The sequence below is a fragment of the Phytophthora cinnamomi genome, assembly GCF_018691715.1.
Source record: "Phytophthora cinnamomi strain GKB4 chromosome Unknown Contig92, whole genome shotgun sequence".
Lineage (NCBI taxonomy): Eukaryota > Oomycota > Peronosporomycetes > Peronosporales > Peronosporaceae > Phytophthora > Phytophthora cinnamomi.
Window position 1 is genome coordinate 861,785 of NW_027151025.1, and position 11,207 is coordinate 872,991.

Below are 11,207 nucleotides of genomic sequence, written 5' to 3' on the forward strand. Positions count from 1 at the left end.
ATATGTTGAAGAGCTACGCTCACTCGTTCCAATACTGGAGCGAGTGCTTATCGATGGCAGAGTTTGCCATCAACAACTCAGTGCATGCCTCGACCGGGCATACACCGTTCTACGTGAATGCCATGCGGCATCCACGCCTTCCGAGTTTACTCGGAGTGATGGCTCCCACTTTAAGTGGGGGAGGATCTACGACTGCAATACAGCAGCCGCAGAAAACCGCTGGCACTTGCACAGTGTCAGCTGCAACAATGGATAAACCACATGAGTCTGCGCCCTGCGCAGACTCCTCCACCACAAGGCCAACGACCACGGGTCTGAGCAGGGCGCAGACACCGCAAAGAACCACGCAGAGGCCGGGCCTCTAGCGGAGAGATGACTTCAGCTCGGATGCAATCAGTTTCATCACCAAAAGACAAGCCGTAATTCGGTTTGTCCAAGACACAATAGCAGCTTCTGTTGACCAACAGAAGCTGAACGCAGACAATGTGGGCAGAGGCAACACAAATGAATTCAAAGTTAGTTCATTGATCTTGTTAGCTACACAAAACCTGCCTAAACATGCGGTTTCGAACTTCGGAGCAAGCAAGCTTGCTCCGCGCTTCATCGGGCCGTTCACTGTGTTGGCACGGCACGGCAACGCATACACGCTAGACATACCGTCTAGCATGCGCCTCCATCCGACCTTTTACGTCGGACGGCTGAAGCCATACCTGCAGCACGAGCCATCTAGCTCGGCTGACCCGAAGCCTCGGCAGAAGCGGAAGCCTTGGTCTCGGCAACGAGCAGCCTCTCCTCCAGCGCGCGGACGCTCTGGAGCAACCCCTTCATCTGGGTCCCCAGCTCGACCTGGATATTCGAGGCGGTCTGCGAGACCGCCGCGACTTGGGCCTTCTGGTTCGCCAGCTCCTGTTTCAGGGCGGCGAACTCAGCGCCCTGCAGACGCTCCACGGCGGTCACCCGGTCGTGGAGAGGCGCATACTGATCAGCCCGGGGCTGATCATACCCGGGGCGTGTTCTCACCCCCGCCACCGCCGATCCGTGACGCCCGCGGCTCAACCCGCTGGATTGTTGAGCGGATTGTTGACCATAGTATCCCGAAAACGAACCCTCAAGGGGCTCGTTTTCGTATTCGTTGGAGAGGATTTCCTCCTCATCAAGATATATGGGGGCCGCAGAACGTCTTGCTGGAGGACGTTCCGGAAATGGTGAGGGCGTACGAAGAGCAGTACGCGCTGGCGCAGCGGAAGTAGTGCGAGCGCTGCGGTCATCGCTAGCGCCCTAACCCTCACGTGCTAAGAATTTAGCACGGAGCTCTTTGAGGCTCTCGGGCACATGGAAGGACGTGTACCCGTTCAGGTCGCGGTCGCTCAAGCGAACCGCGCCTGGGAAGCACTTCGTGCACTGAAAGCCCTCGGGCACAGCGCACGGCACATTTGCCTCCTCCGCAGCAACGTGGAGTTGCTCCAACTTTCCACGCTTCGAGTACGTCTCGAAGCGATCACGCGCTTGCTTAATCCGATCACGGTAAGCACTCGGCCTCTTGTCGGAGTACTGAGAGCCCCAGCGGAAGCGAGTGGGGTATCGCTCTCAGTTCGCGAACGCTTCGAGCTCGAAGCGTCCGATTCGTCCCCTTCACGCGGGCGAAAGTTCTTAGCATGAGGGTCGAGCGATTCGCTCGACACTGAGTCTTTGCGCTTAGAGGGCGAGTCCTCCTCGCCCTCCATATCTTCATCGTCGTCGTCGAAGTCGACGATGTCGCCGTACTTTGCCTTCTGGCGTTCGAAGTAGTCGTCGATGGAGAGATGACTCCCCACCGACTTTGAAGTCTTCTTCTGAGGCGTGCTCATCGTTGAATAAGCGCGGATTTTTTCTCCAAACGCGGAGAATTGACGAGTGGTCAATTCCAAAGATTGACGTGCGGGGACCCCGCGCGTCTAACCTTAAGGGGGGGGATGGTGTAACGGGGTTACACGTACAAGTGGCTGCAAGCCACTTGTGAATTTAACAGATAGGTTATCTGTTAAAAGTTTTAGATACTTCCTCACCTAGGTGTAAGACACACCAATGGATACATTGAAGTGGGCCACCACAATGAGTGGTCCACACATACCCAAAGATCCTATTGGTAAAAAGCAGCATCTTTCTACCAATCAGAGACATGCATATTCGCGGGGCTCTGACAGCCAGCCGCTGTCAACCCCTTTCATAGATGATAAACAGTCTTTAGCAGATTTAGGAGGAAGATCAATTTACAACAATACAGTTCTCATTTTACCTTAAACTAGCTACTTGGAGTCTTATCTAAGTTAAATTATATTTGTGTATTCAAATATAATTCACCTAAGTAATTACTCAGTACCTACGCTTCCTCATACACGTAGCGCGACGTGTAAGCTAAAGTAGTGAGTCAAGTTAGACCCACTACACTCGCAGACTGATGGATGGCCCATTTCTGGCGTATTTCTAACCAAATGTGAGGCTTGATCCGATTTGATCCGTCTAGGGATGGTTTTGAATCAGGCACGTAAAGAACTTCTAAATGTCCTAAAACGTTTTGCACAATTTAAAAATATCCAAAAAATCCAGAACAATCCAAAAGTCCGTATCATTGACAAGGATCCTGAAGGGCTGCAGCTACTGATCGACGAAGGTCATGCCACGACTTCTGTCTGACGGCCATGTGCCGCCCGCGATTCATCAAGGTCCACCACAACCACCGGCGACTACACCTCGAGCTCCTCGAAGAGGCACAACTACCCTTCCAGCGCCTCCAGACTCGGCGTTACGACGAACGCCTCGAACAGGGACAAACTCTGCTCCAACACCACCAGGCTCGGCGATGCGACGAACGCTTCGTTTCAGCCCTTATCACAGAGTTGCTAGAAGATCAATTACAGGTGGTCAGTCGTCACAAGTGAGTCCGGGAGAGCAGTCAGTCCAAACTCCGGCATCAACTCCTGCGCAATCCCTGGTCGACCCCGTAGGTCACCAGGCCCAGCCCGACAACTGCTACCGTCACCAACGAAGATTGGGCGCCCATCTGACCCTATTTGGCAGTACTATTTCGTTGAGAGAGAGAACGGGAAGAGACACGTGCGATGCATATACTGTGGCGCTCTCAAAAAGAACGGCAAGCCAAGCGGAAACTTGTTGAAACACTTCACAGGTCCCAAACCGTCCCCTAGAGTACTAAGAGACGTGCAACTTTCATTGCAGCCATCATCTACTCCTCATGAACTAGCTACAACACCTACAAGTGCTTCATATCCTACTGCTTCATTGCCGATCGAGCAGGATCAGGATGCCTTTGAAATGGCGCTGGCGCGAGTATTTTTTGTTTGTGACCTACCATTTATGCTAGCAGATGCTCCTGTCTTCAAAGAATTTCTTGCTTTGGTAGCGCCTACATTCAAGACGCCATCGCGACACAAGCTGAGTGGTGAGCTTTTGATGCGAGTGCAAGTCGAGATGAGGTTGGAGATTATCGAGTTGGTTGATCAACAAGTGTATATTTCTCTTGTGATGGATGGCTGGACTGATACCAACGGCTCCAGCATTATTAACTTCTTGGTAGTTGCGCCAGGGATGCCCTCGGTATTTTGGTCGTCGTGGTCAACGCGGTCTAAACAGCATACTGCAGACTACCTTGCAGGTGAAATTGAGAAAGTAATCGCAGATATCGAACTATCAACATCAGCACAGGTTGTATCCGTCATTACGGACAATGCCAAGAATATGAGAAGCGCTACAGCACGGAGGAGAAAACTTGCCTTCGTAACGGCATTGGTTGGTGACAATGGATTTTGGAATAACTTGAGAACGATTGTACGTCTATTTGATCCAATTATTGCTGTACTACGAGTTTTAGAAGCGGACAATGTATTCGTGTCGGCGGTGTACAAGTGGTTTAGATGGCTACGATACCATGCTGCTTATGGTGTCACATCCCCTGAGCAAGAGCGTTAAGTTGAACCGGCGACATCCGAGCAAGCAGATGCAACTGGTGCGGAACATGACGCTGAACAATCCGATACCGAGGAATCCGACGCTGAAGAAGAAGATCCACCTAATGGTAACACAGCAAGCCAAGAAATTAGTGGCGACGGTACCACCGAAACTCTTTCTGTAAACGGGGTATATGCGAATGTTTCGGATCTCTCGCTTGGTGACGTCCAAACTTTGTTTCGCGAAAAAATACTGAAGCGATGGAAGTATGCTCATACAAATGCTATGGGTATTGCTTTCTTGCTGGATCCTACCACTAATCTTGACGACTTTGTGGGCTCGGACGATGATACGGTGGAAGATCAGATTTGCAAAATGGCGAAGGGCTGCGGCGTGATCACGTCAAGCAATGGTACTCCCAAGCTAACAGCGGAGATCCTCGCGTTCAAAAGCAGTAAAAGCCTTGGCGGCGAAAGACTTCGAGAGAAATACTCCGAATCAAGTCCTCGGGATTACTGGAACGCCATGAACAACAAAAAGTATCCGTTGCTTAAGAAAATTGCACAAATAGTCTTCGCGATCCCGACGTCGTCAGCAGCCAGCGAAAGAGCTTGGAGCATCTTCGATCACATCCACACCAAGCGACGAAACAGGCTTTCGGTTGAGAAGGTCGAAATGCTCGCGAATATTTACAGCAACTATGGAACCATTAGGCGCAATGAAGTCGATCTGGCTCGACATCAGTCTTGTCCAGACAGCGTAGATTAATTGTGCTAGATGAGCTTTGCTATCGATGATTTGTTACCTCTTCATATTGCTTAATCCACGTCAATCCTGGAATCTCATGGACAGGCAACAACGAAGCCCTCCCGGTCACCCGAAGCTGAACGTTTACGCTGCTAGAAGATGCTGGAGAAGAAGAGCACCATCCCCATGTGGTTGTCCGACAGGAGCCACCACATGGTCACGTCCACATCGTCTGGCGAGAACGGGAAGTATCAGAATTCGCTGGTCAGCGTGTGCACTCTGCACCACAGATAATGACGTTGATGGCCTTCTGTCCGAAAAATGACAACGGCGTGGAAGAACCGATCCGACTAGACATCGGACACGTGTCCTGCAGCTTCTTCAACGACTTCGACAGCGTGATGACGCACGAGCAGCGGACCAGCGCGGAGCCGTCGGCCAGGACCCAGCACCACTGGGACATAATGACGGCGTGGTAGTACTGGAACAAGCGCAGCACCGGCTGGACCGACGTGACCGACGTAGCCACACTGCAGCGGCCTTCACGGCACAGGTCCACGACCGACTAGATCAAATTGATCTTGCTCGTGAACAGCGACACCTCCGCATCACTTAGAGCCACGCCGGCGTGGGCGAAGCGACAATCTCCGCAGTCGTTGCCGCCGTCGCCGCACATTCCCGTGACGGCTCCCGTCTCCATGTGCAGCTTGACGCACTCCACCTTGCAGTCGAGCGTCATGCGGCTGTAGATGTGGATGTGCAGCAGCAGCGTCTTGATCCTCGCCCATGGCCACCAGGTAGTCGAAGGCCACGCCCGTGACCGCCAGCTCCACGTCCTTGTCGTCCTCGACCATGCGCTTGTCCTGCGGCAGCTCGTACTCCTCCTTCGAGTCCACGTCGTGCCACACCAGCTTCTTGCCCTCCTTCATCGAGATCATCTCGCCCAGGATCACCCGAGAGCTGCCGGCGATCATGCTACTCCCGCGCGCGATGTAGCGGCGCACATGGCGTTGTCGCCCGTGATCATCACCGTGCGGATGTCGCCGGCCTTGAGCTTCTCGATGGCGTCGGCCGTGTCGTCCTTCAGCTCGTTGCGGAACAGGATGAGCCCCAGCAGCGACAGGCTCTCGCCGACCGCCTCGCGCTTGGCATCGAACGTCTCCACCTGCTCGTGGGTCCAGTCTGCAGGCAGTTCGCGGTACGACATGCCCAGCACGTAGCAGCCGTCCTTGGCGAGGCGGTCGGCCAACCCAGTCTTCGTTGACACAGCGCACCGCGCTATTGCTTGCATCGTAGCACCTGACGGTGGCCTCGTCCTCTGGCAGCTCGTACTTCATCTGCGTGCTAAACGCGGGCCTCCGACTTTCAGACATCCAAAAGTCCTTTCGAGCACACGCACGGTGTACTGCACACCAACTACCCAAAACGTTTCAGACACTTTTGCATTTTGAATGGTATTTTAGGCGTTTTGCCTATTAGTTCCGAACAGTTCAGAAGTCGTCCAAAACCATCCCTAGATCCGTCCAAAACACTGCGGGAATCGCTTCAGTAATAACGGATTTCACCGAATAGTACCCGGGTCACTATTTACTTTTGCCCACAAAAAGCAATCACATTTGGGGGGGGGGGGGGGGGGGGGGGCTTCTAAACTGTGTAGGGTTACTAAATGCGGTATGTGCCTTGATGAGAGGCACTCGTAGAGAAATAACTCCAACTCGACAAAGAATACTTTTTCAGATTAACAACTGCAGGGAAAATCCTCTGCTATAAATGTATCGGACTAGCATGTGCTACTTCGCAGTATTGACTGTGCTACAATACTCCAGTATCGAGTGTGTTAACTCGTCGATCACAGCTTTTAACGAGCTTCTGCGATCATTCGAAAAGGGGTGCATCAAAGCCTGTTCTGTATTATGTCACGTTATAAACGTCGCCATACTCGTCAACGACTTCGACGTCGTCAAGTGCGTCATTGTGCTCCTCAATCAGCGACGCGCGGTCCGGTGCAATGGTGGCTGAAAAAAAATCTCTCACCTCTGCCATTCGTTCGATACCAATCGTTCCACCGCGTTTATATTTTGTGCAGAGCTTTTATTTTCTGATCCAATTTTTAAAACGTGACCGGGTTTCTATTTTGTGAAGGGTTTGCAATCGGTGAAATCCGTTACATATCCTGTAATACATTTAAAGTAGGGTAATTTCGATGACTTGGTATTGTCAATGAGCTCATGTTTAAGCCATTTAGTGTGACGTGGTAGGGATAGTCGACTCGGTGACATCTACTGTTGCCAGGAACGAATTCTCAAGGGGATGGCTTTGCCGCAGACGCGTTACTGTAGTAGTTTCGTCACTGCCCACACAAGCGGGTTTTTTGCTGTCCTCTGTCGGTTCCAACCAGATCAAGTTTGGTGGCGTCGCCATCGACTATTCCTACGCACGAGAGGATGGGTACATACCTACTCATAGCAGCAAACAGCGCATACAATCGGCCACTCCACTTCGTTCGCATGGATGGAGTGTCCGTTGTGGAAGGGCACGGAGCCTTCGAAAGGAATCTGATCGGCGGATGCTCTGGAAACCGGTGCTAGTACCTCGTTGCGTGTGGCCAAACATTCACCAAACATGAAGCGAGCAATTCGATCCCCCATAGCAAAATGAAGTTCTATTGCACTATGCGATTCGCACGAGCTGGTTCGAGTCAACAAAAAGAGCGAGGTGTGCGATGCAGCGGGCCTGTCACCTGTTGGTTTGATCCGTAGTGCTACACTGTACTACAAGCAACAGTAGTGACTCCAACGTCAACAATACTTCAGCATTTCTACGACAGTTCTGACTCCCAAACAACTGCTGTAAGTAGTTCCTGCATCTAGTGTTCATTTTTGTTCGCTTTTCGTCATACTCGCATGCACGGACGGACGCAAGAGTACGGTGCCCTCTGCTAACCTGGGCGCTCCTCGTGGATCCATTCGGATTTCTTCTGGCTAGCACTGGGCTTACTGAGCCACGCGTCGTTTCTTGACGCGGTCAAAGTACTCCTTCACAGTAATGCCCTTGCGAGAGGCTTTCGCTTTCTCGGAGACGACAGTCTTGTTCTTCTTCTCCTTCATGATCTCAGCAGGTGACCGCAGTGTCATCCATGAACCGTCGTCGTCCTTGATACGAATGGTAGCGTTGGCCATCTCCTGTACGTTCGTCGGGGTTGCACCAACAAACTCTACCTGACCCTCGCGTTCCTTGCGCTTGGCCGCCATGCGCTCGGCGTCCTTTTGCTTGCGTTCCTGCTGCTTGGCTAAGAGACGATCTATGTCGATCTCTAGGCCATCGGTCGCCTTTTTTTCACCGACGCCCTTCACCTTGTCTAGTAGGTCGTCAGGAAGCGCCTCCACCACGTGGAGCTTGTTCGAGGTCATGACACGGCCATCGTGCAGCTTAATTAACTTGCCTTCTGCCAGATTTTTCTCCAGTTTATCTCTGGACATGTACATGGTCATCTGGTTGGCACGCACGAACTGCAGACGCTCGGCACTTGTCATCTTCTGGTTCATTGCATCGTTGAGCTCCTGCGCGTGAAGGTCCTGCTGGATGTTGGCTTCGCGGTTTCGACGATTGATCTCGTTAATACGGAGCACATCATCTGAATTGTGTTTCTTGCGTTCCTCGTTCTTGGCTAGCAGCTTTTGGAGCCGCTCTTCGAGTACGACAGCCTTCTCAAAGTTCTTCATGTCCTGAGCGGCGCGAAGATCGCGCTCCAGACGCACTCGCTGCACACCCAGCGATACTGCCGACAGACCAACGGCTTGTTTGCGCCTCACCATCTCATCCACTTCTGCTTCTGTGTAGTTGTGCTGTGTGATCATTTTTTCCTTCTTCGAGAACAGGCGCTTCACCTCATGATGCGTGGGGAAGTGCAGGCGCTCCTTGTTCATCACTGCTCGCCACAACAAGAACTCACGCTCACGAAGCGAGTGGCCTGAGACTCCGTTAAGCTTCCACTCGCGCTTGCTCTTGCCAAACGCGCAAATGATGCCTGTATTAGTCGTCTCTCCGCAGAAAGTGTAACTACGCGCCAGTTTGCAGACATTCACAACCTCGCAGAAGCGGTAGACCATTTCCCCGTCCACCATCTCGATCGGAACACGGACGTACACACCACGCACAAGCTGCGGGAAGAATGGCTCGAAAAAGTGTTTCTCAAAGAACGTCCTCCTCTTCAGCAGGTAATGGTTGGCTTGGTCCCAGTTCACCGGCACATTTTCCTCTGGGCGGATGGCAGCCGCCATCTCCTCATCTTCTGTCGTTTTGGCCGCCGCCAAATCGGCCGCCGCCACCTTCGCCTTGGGTTTGCGTCCATCGCTGTCCTCGTCGCTGTAGTCGTCGTCGTCATCTCCATGACTGCGGCGTCGCCCAGTGCCTCCGCGCTGCAGCTCCCTGCGTCGTCGCCTTTTCTCCGCCAGGTCGCGGCCGCTCCTGCTGCCCCCTTCCTCCTCGGAGCTGTCGTCGTCTCCGAATCTGTTGCTGAGAATGGAGCGGCTCTTGTCGCTCGACTTGTTGGCCTTGAGGTTGTGCAGCGCCTCCTTGCGGCGGTCGCTCTCGCGACTGCGGCCGCCGCGCCACGTGGACGGCAGCTCCTCCTCCTGCTCACGTTACTGCATCTTATCTAAACTGCGCCAGGCCCCTGGAGAGTTAGAATGGAACGACCTTCACTGAGCAATCATAGACATAACACATTAGATGGGCAGCAATTCACAGTGCTACAAGCTGAGTTGCGTTGCAAGCAAATGTGATCTCCGCGCACATTCAAGAAGTTTGACGGCTTTACGTTGCAAGCCTTTGAGGAGAAATGAAAATGTTGTACAAACGGTACCATAGTCAATAAGGCAGCACAGTAGCGTGCTGATCGAGCTCGGTTAGATTGGAGCCGATCAGCATCCTTGTTATCTTTCATTGCTGCTTGGTGGTAGGGGCCGCAGTTCTACGGCAACTGCAGTGGCTGCGGACGATCTTGGAGAGAAACAGAAAGCCTCAACTTGTATAAACAGCGATCCATCGAAAATCAAAGCAGGCGAACCACTATTTATCCCTATTGCGTTTTGTTAGGAGCTTAGTTCCCAGGTCACAGGGTCGGCGATCTCTAAGAAAGCATCGACTTTAGGCCAACGATAGCGAGAGCCGCGACTGCAGCACCAAACGTAATCTTCAGGGCCTTCATGACGTAACGCCACTTGCTGGGGTTCTTCGTCAGCGCTTGTGCAGCATCTTCCGTGACCTTCATAACCTGCGACTGGGTAGCGCCTTTGAGCAGGCCAGCTTGCTTTACCTTCGCGAAAGCAGTTTGCCACTCCTTTTTAGATGGGTCCAGCGGTTTGAACTGTCCTCCGGCCTTGAGTTTCGTAAGGACAGTGGCCCAGTTCTTTTGCGCATTCAGTTTAGCGGCGGCAGCCGCCGCTTTTGCCTCGCCCCTGACTTTTCCCGCTTTTTCAAAGGCATTGACAGCCTTCACCTTCGTGAACGCATTTTGCCAATTCACTTCCGCAAGCGGCTTGATCACGACGGCTTCCTTGGCGCTTACGACGTCGAAGCAACTGACGGCAAACGTAGCAACCACCAGAGCCACGAACAAACTGAAACGCATGGTGCCGGGAAACAACAAAGGTATGTGTGATGAACTGTTATGGATACTTGGACGCCGATTCGAGAATGGATGACAAAGCAGTCATTGGTGTCAACATTCTTGACTACCAGAGGCAGGCAAGGGCGTCAATACCAGCACACCCGCTGTGAACCATATGGATTCTCCATTATTCCGTCTGTGTATCTTGGGCTCTGCTTGAACTGTCGACTCCATACAATTCGGAAGTTCTTATATAATATTCGGTTCGAACAAATCATTAGGATTGATCAGAAGGAGTTGAGAGCTGGTCGCGTCGAAAAATTGCAGTTATGGCCTCAATTTATCAATTATAAACTTCACTTGTACTGAACATGAACCAGCGTGCCAGGCAGTACAGACAACGACTTACAAAGCCGGCATCATGAATGCCATCCCCCTAATAAAAGAGCAAGAAAACCCGGCACATAAAATGACATAAAACACGCCAATGTATTAAAAAATTCATATAATGTTCTCAAAAGCATATGACATACAAAGATGCACTGTACTCATTGACTATGATTGGCTTGTTATCCATTGCATTTGTTTGCAGGCTTTTTGTTTCCGCCGGCTTTTTGTTTCCGCCGGCTTTGTACTGTGGTACCTAAGTCGCCTAAGTCGTTGTCTGTACATGTAATCAAACGAGCTTATGCTGACACCGTAAACATAAGCTCCATTTTGATTGTCAACCTGACAGTGTCGGTCTGGCGATATTTAGTAGCAGAGATGTATACAATTTCACTATTATGTATAATAAACATATTGGACTGAGACCTGGTGTTGTATTTTATTAGGAAGATATAGGATTGCCAATGAGAGCGCTGCTGTTTCGTGTGCTGGCAGCTCCTAGCCTGCGTTGCAGACA

The 11,207-nt window shown here is 51.8% G+C and overlaps 4 protein-coding genes across 5 annotated transcripts; all 4 read right to left on the bottom strand.

Annotated features, from left to right (window-relative positions):
• Window positions 1-4,844: 4,844 nt before the first annotated feature.
• On the bottom strand, window positions 4,845-5,630 carry IUM83_02848 (P-type ATPase (P-ATPase) Superfamily; the record flags this gene model as incomplete). The annotated part of the gene is made up of 3 exons (XM_067926799.1): window positions 4,845-4,924; window positions 4,978-5,257; window positions 5,367-5,630. 3 exons carry the CDS (start codon window positions 5,628-5,630, stop codon window positions 4,845-4,847), a joined length of 624 nt encoding a protein of 207 aa, XP_067784259.1.
• A 32-nt stretch (window positions 5,631-5,662) lies between these two features.
• On the bottom strand, window positions 5,663-5,983 carry IUM83_02849 (P-type ATPase (P-ATPase) Superfamily; the record flags this gene model as incomplete). Its single annotated transcript, XM_067926800.1, has 1 exon — window positions 5,663-5,983. The coding sequence occupies one exon, from the start codon at window positions 5,981-5,983 to the stop codon at window positions 5,663-5,665; it is 321 nt and encodes a 106-aa protein (XP_067784260.1).
• Window positions 5,984-7,685: 1,702 nt separating this feature from the next.
• Window positions 7,686-9,317, bottom strand: IUM83_02850 (RNA polymerase-associated protein RTF1; the record flags this gene model as incomplete). Of its 2 annotated transcripts, XM_067926802.1 has the most annotated exons (2): window positions 8,051-8,087; window positions 8,176-9,317. In XM_067926802.1, the coding sequence occupies 2 exons, from the start codon at window positions 9,315-9,317 to the stop codon at window positions 8,051-8,053; spliced, it is 1,179 nt and encodes a 392-aa protein (XP_067784039.1). The 2 variants fall into 2 exon arrangements, with proteins under 2 accessions (XP_067784038.1, XP_067784039.1); XM_067926801.1 differs by having other exon boundaries at window positions 7,686-9,317.
• Window positions 9,318-9,823: 506 nt separating this feature from the next.
• Window positions 9,824-10,324, bottom strand: IUM83_02851 (RxLR effector protein; the record flags this gene model as incomplete). The annotated part of the gene is made up of 1 exon (XM_067926803.1): window positions 9,824-10,324. The coding sequence occupies one exon, from the start codon at window positions 10,322-10,324 to the stop codon at window positions 9,824-9,826; it is 501 nt and encodes a 166-aa protein (XP_067784140.1).
• Between the last annotated feature and the right edge of the window lie 883 nt (window positions 10,325-11,207).